The sequence below is a fragment of the Calidris pugnax genome, unplaced genomic scaffold (assembly GCF_001431845.1).
Source record: "Calidris pugnax isolate Ruff unplaced genomic scaffold, ASM143184v1 scaffold38, whole genome shotgun sequence".
In the NCBI taxonomy this organism is placed as follows: Eukaryota; Metazoa; Chordata; class Aves; order Charadriiformes; family Scolopacidae; genus Calidris; species Calidris pugnax.
Window position 1 is genome coordinate 20,501,640 of NW_015090995.1, and position 6,041 is coordinate 20,507,680.

At 47.4% G+C, this 6,041-nt stretch overlaps 1 protein-coding gene across 1 annotated transcript; it reads right to left on the minus strand.

Moving 5' to 3' along the window:
• Positions 1 to 1,810: 1,810 nt before the first annotated feature.
• On the minus strand, positions 1,811 to 5,746 carry AGTR2 (angiotensin II receptor, type 2). The gene is made up of 2 exons (XM_014954983.1): positions 5,585 to 5,746; positions 1,811 to 3,406 (listed from the first exon to the last, which is right to left on the minus strand). Exon 2 carries the CDS (start codon positions 3,328 to 3,330, stop codon positions 2,197 to 2,199), a length of 1,134 nt encoding a protein of 377 aa, XP_014810469.1. The 5' UTR covers positions 3,331 to 3,406; positions 5,585 to 5,746; the 3' UTR covers positions 1,811 to 2,196.
• Between the last annotated feature and the right edge of the window lie 295 nt (positions 5,747 to 6,041).

Consider the following 6,041-nt stretch of genomic DNA (forward strand, 5'->3'; position numbering starts at 1 on the left):
CAGGCTCAAGAGCCCCAGCTCTCCCAGCCTTTCCTCATCAGGGAGATGCTCCAATCCCTCCATCATGGTTGTTGCCCTACGCTGGACTCTCTCCAGCAGTTCCCTGTCTCTCTTGAACTGGGGAGCCCAGAACTGGAGGCAGGATTCCAGTTGTGGCCTCCCCAGTGCAGAGCAGAGGGGGAGAATGACCTCCCTCGACCTCCTGGTCACACTCTTCCCTCTGCATTCCCTATTCCTGTAGTATTTTCCCATCCGCACACCAGGCATGATACTTGTTAAAAACTCTTCTTTTTGATCAAGTCCAAAGTGCTGTGTAGGAACATGGGGTCCGTGTGATGGGATCAGCTGAGGCACAGCCACCACCGGGGTCAGACGGTGCCGTTCAGGTTGTTTTGAGACTACCAACACGCCAGCTACAGGCACAGTTGTGTTCATCACTGACCTGTATGGCAGCAAAAGTAAAAAGCCTACCACCACCTCTTCTTATTACTCCCCTGGGCCTGTGACTTTGAACACCTGGTAATTTTCTGTGTACGATGATTTGTTTTGCTGTGGCAGGGCTGGGTTGTTGTGCTCATTGCTAAGCAATTAACAGTTTGTCCTTCCAGAAATATCCGGCGCCCCAGATGCTATTAGCTCCTCGGAAGGTTTTCAACAAAAACATTCCAGGGGAGACACGTTAGCAGTTCTTCCACCTTCTGGGGCAAGCACCTCTCCAGCTACATACCCCAGCACAGAACACCAGACCAGGACAGGGAAAAGGGTTATTTGTGATCAAGACCTTGTCTTGCCAAGTTCTGCACAAGCTTTTCACCTCACATCATCCTGAGACTGGCACATTTCTTGCATAATCCCATTTTCACAGGCACCAGTGGAGAACCTTACCCCAACCCAAACAGCAAAGGGTGGCTCCTGCATCAGGTTCCTATGGCTTCCAGGCACCAACCAGCACAGGGACTCGAGAGAGGCCAGCCAGTTTCCCAACCAGCAGCTGTAATTTCTGACCCATGGACCTAAAACAGCAAATGCAAGTCTCAAGAGTAACTTCTCAGAGAGAATTCCCTGAAGGTAATGATCTTTTGGTCACCCTGGGTCACCCAACCTGAGGACAACCTGCTTGCACTTGACCAAGGTGCTCACAGATCCCTCTTTTAGATTGAGGCTATCAAACATGAGCCTTTCTGAAGAGTCCAAAAGGACCAGTATCTCTCCAGCAAAAGAAAATTTCAAATAATCACCAAAAGTGACCTCAAAATACAATCAGTATTTGCCAAATACTTTTCCCCCCGTCTTTCTTTTATTTACAAATGAGTAAATGCCCACACTGAGATCATAGAATGGTTAGAGTTGGAAGGGAGCTTGAAGATCATCCAGTTCCAACCCCCCTGCCCTGGGCAGGGACACCTCCCACCAGACCAGGTTGCTCCAAGCCCCATCCAGCCTGGCCTTGAACCCCTCCAGGGATGGGGCAGCCACAGCTTCTCTGGGCAACCTGGGCCAGGCTCTCGCCACCATCACAGCAAAGAAGTTATTTCTGGTATCTTATCTAAATTTCTCCTCTTCCAATTTAAAACCGTTACCCCTTGTCTTGTACTTTCCCCCAAGAATCCTCTCCCATCTCCAGCAGTTTGCAGAACCATGTCTCCACCTGGTCTCAGGATCCCAGGTCTAAGCAAGCAGAAGGTGTATTTAATGCATTTTAATACATCATCTCTAGCCATATATTTTTTTAAAAAATAATACATGTAGGTATATAAATAAAATAAAGGTCAAAATATCTTCTTACAGATAGGTACAGAATTATCTGTACTGCTTTATTTACACATTCCCTAGTCAGTATCTCTTTCAGAAGACCAGTTGTGGGTATAATACTCAGCTCCTACACAATTGTAGCTATTGTGCAATGGTCCTTTGGTATATTTTGTCTTTTTGTATTACACTAAACACTCTCCTGATCTCAGCCACGCACAAGCTGATATTTAAAATGCCATCAATATACTTATTGGCCAGAATGATCCTTCTATGTAAAACTTGAGCCCTCATTGTGGAAAAGGAGGAAGAATAAAACCCCATGTGTGAGGAAAAACCACATTGTCCTTTAAACAGCTGGTGAAGGAATGGGCACAAACCGAAGGGAACAGAAGAGAGGAGGGTCACCACTGCAGGGACAGCCAGCTGCCCAAATGTCACCCCACATCATGCCCCAGTGCCTACAGCAAGGACACAGGCCCCCCCTTCCCTGCCCACGGGGGTCTCAGCATCTCTGAAGCAGCTCCCTTTCCTCAAAGAAGAGCTCTCCTGATGGCTGTTGAACTGGTAAACCCGCCGCTTGAACAAGCGATGGAGCTTCTCCTGGAACTGGTTCCCAATGAAGCAGTAGAGCAAAGGGTTGGTGCAGCTGTTGGCGAACGCCATGCAGATGGCGAAGGGCAGCCCCGTGTCGATCGTCCCCGTCACGTCACAGCTGTCAATGATGTTCATGTGAACCAAGGCATCCAAAAACGTTAAAATGTGGAACGGGAGCCAGGAAATAAAGAAGGCCACAACGACGGCAGCCACCAGCTTTAGGACTTTGTCCCTCTTCTGCTTGTTTTTCCCAAACTCCTGCGCTTTGAGCAAGTGCCTCCTGATCCAGACGTAACACGTGGTGATCACTGTCAAGGGGATGAAGAAGCCGAGCGCGTTTTTCAGGAAGGCTGTTGCCACAGACCATTTTGCATAGTTCTCATGAGGAAAGGCCATAATGCAAGCACTGACCCCCAAGCTGTCGATGTAGCAAGTGTCACGGAAATAGAAGGTTGGGAGGGAGGACAAAGAGGCAAGGCCCCACACAACCAATGCCGTGAGATAAGCTTGTCGTGGAGTTCTCCTCTGAGAGCGAATCGGGTGGACAATAGCGTGGTACCGGTCCACGCTCATGCACGTAATGAAAAATATGCTTGCAAACATGTTCAAGCACAGGATGGAGCTGGAGATCTTGCACATGAGGGACCCGAAGAGCCAGTTGTACCCCTGTGCGTAGTAGGCAGCCCAGAAGGGAAGGGTGGCGAGACACAGCAAATCCGCCACGGCCAGGTTGAAAATGTAGACATTGGCCACTGTTTTGGGGCCACTGTAGCGACAAAGCACCACGACCACCACGCTGTTGCCGACCAACCCCAGAACAAAAACCACAGAGAAGAGCACCGGAATTAGTGAAAACTGATAATCTGAAGAGGTAAGTGGGCAGGGAGGGGGCGATCGCAACCCGGCCGATGAGTTTGCCACTGCTGTGAAGAGGACTTGGAGAGTTTCTCTGGTGGTGACGACCAGGGAGTGGTTGCTCTGCATGTCGGTGGTGGTGGTGGCAAAGGAGGTTCTGCAGGAAATTCATGCACTAACAGCACTTCTCTATCACATCACTCACCTGCAGACCAGAAACTGTGTATTAGACATGCATTCTGCAGCCATAGAATCATAGAATTACCCAGGCCGGAAGGGACCTCCAAAGGCTCCATCTAGTCCAACCCCCCCGCAGTCAGCAGGGACACCCCCAACTAGACCAGGTTGCCCGGGGCCTCGTCGAGCCTCTCCTTGAATATCTCCAGGGAAGGGGCCTCAACCACCTCCCTGGGCAACCTGTTCCAGTGCTCCACCACCCTCACAGTGAAGAACCCCCTCCTAATCTCCAATCTAAATCTGTTCCCCTCCAGCTTGAAGCCATTGCCCCTCATCCTGTCACTGCAGGCCTTTCTAAACAGGTTCTCCCCAGCCTTCCTGTAGGCTCCCTTCAGGTACTGGAAGGCTGCCCTAAGGTTTCCCCGGAGCCTCCTCTTCTCCAGGCTGAACAACCCCAGCTCCCTCAGCCTGTCCTCGTAGCAGAGGTGCTCCATCCCCCTGATCATCCTTGTGGCCCTCCTCTGGACCCTCTCCATCAGGTCCATGTCCTTCTTATATTGAGGGCTCTGAGCTCTGGAGTCACACAGCCACAACAAAATAAAAACCATTTAAAGTTCTGTCTGTAAGCTGAGTGCTGAAATATCAGCCAACCCTGCTGGACTCCTTTCCCCCATCCCACTGACAGGACACAATTAGCTCTAGGGAGGTCACAGCACTTTTTAATTAGCGTGGCAGGGAAGCGAGCAGCTGGGTTTTATCTGTGATTGCAGATGGTGCTTTCTGTGGTCAGCAGAGCAGAAAGATTATTGACTCAGGAGCTGGAGATACTTCAGCAACTTTTGTGACCAAAGGCAGCATCGAAGCTCCTCATGATCCTTTTCTCAGCTTTCTTATACTATTTCTGTCACTCTGTGCAGTTAAAATAATGCAGAGAGGCAGCACTCGCCAGTGGGGATCAGATACTTCACACCTGAGAGTCTCCTGGGACTTCACAGGCAGGATGGCAGCTTTTTCACAAGGCTATTAGGAAACAAGCTTTGATTTGACTTTTTTTTTTTTCTTCTTAATTCACAAGACTGGATACAAACACACTGAAGGGTCATTTACTGTCAGAGTCCTTCTCAAAGCGAATCTGCACCTCCTGCCCTCATGATGGCTTTTAGCCAGAAAAGAAATATTTCCAGTGTAGATCCAAGCAATAGAGAGTCAAGTACTCAGTCCTTGCAGGCACTGGATTTAACAGCAGTACTTGTTGTACATTTAGAAAGATCAGAGTTGGGTTTCAGTAGAGGAAAACATAGCTACAAAACAGCTAAAATCGGAGAGTTAATTGCAAGTTCTGTCTTTGTTCCAATTCAACAGCTTGTGTCTGCACTCTAAGCAGGGCATTTTTCAAACTTCAGGACTTTATAGCCAAGGAAGAAGGTATCATACCCAAATATTTTATTTTACATAATAGAAAGAAAATTCCTTTCTAATTAAGTCCTTATAGAACCAGTCTGACATTAAAGAGTTCTCAAGGGGCCCTAAAAACACAGAAATTTTTATCAAGACAACAGAGCTGGGTAGTGATCTCTCATTTACCAGAAGACAGCTATTCATTTCAAATGCATTTTTTGATATTAACAGTTTAGTGTACCCTAGCTTATAATTTGCTCTCAATGCAAAATATGCAATATGCTACTTTAAATATAGGGACAGAAATCTAATTTTAATTTGACTGTCTCATCAATGAAGGTTCAATAGGAGAATATTAATGCACATCCCTGCAGAGTGCCAGTATTTGAAGTCCCAAATACCAGACCACAAGCCCACGTTCTGTCATCAAACAGGTTTGATCAATTAATCCTCTTAAACCAGAGGAGAGTTTTTTGTTTGGGGAGGACAAAGACTCTGGAGAGGACTGGAGCCTCATTTCACCCCTCGCTTTAACCTACAGAAACGGAAATCTCAGAACTAGTGACAGTGTTCCATATCTGACTTAATCCTAATTGCTCACACCCTAATTAATTTTAGCAACATCACTGAAAACAAGGTTTCATTGTCAAACACGCTCCCCTCTCTGCACATGAACATCCGGTGCCTTAGAATTTGCTTCTAAACGAGTCATTCCTCCTCTTACTTAAGAGATAGAGAGGCATTTTATCACAAGTTGAACCTAATCCACGGAAAATAAGTTCTACCAGCAGATAGATAGAAAACTTACCTCTCGAACCTCAGAGTCCTCTGGATGCAGCTCTGGAGTTATGTGCTCCTTTTTTTCAGCTGTCCTTCTAGCGAGTATCGCCACCAGCAATCTGCTCTCTCACATCTTCCCTTTTCCCACTGGGAGACTTTAACCTACATAACTCGGGAACTGAAATCCGAACGCCTGCCAGCTCCTTTTCCTCTTGGAAGCACAACAGTCTGAGACCCCCCCCGCCCCCTTCCCAAAGCCACGTGAGCACATGCAGTACAGCGGGAGAGAAGAACGAGATAGCAAAGACAGAAAGAGAGAAAGACAAAAAGACAGAATGAAGGAAAGAGAGAGAGAGAGAAAGAGAAAGAGAGAGAGAGAGAAAGAGAAAGAGAAAGAGAAAGAGAAAGAGAAAGAGAAAGAGAAAGAGAAAGAGAGAGAGAAAGAGAGAGAGAGAGAAAGAGAGAGAGAGAGAAAGAAGGAAAGA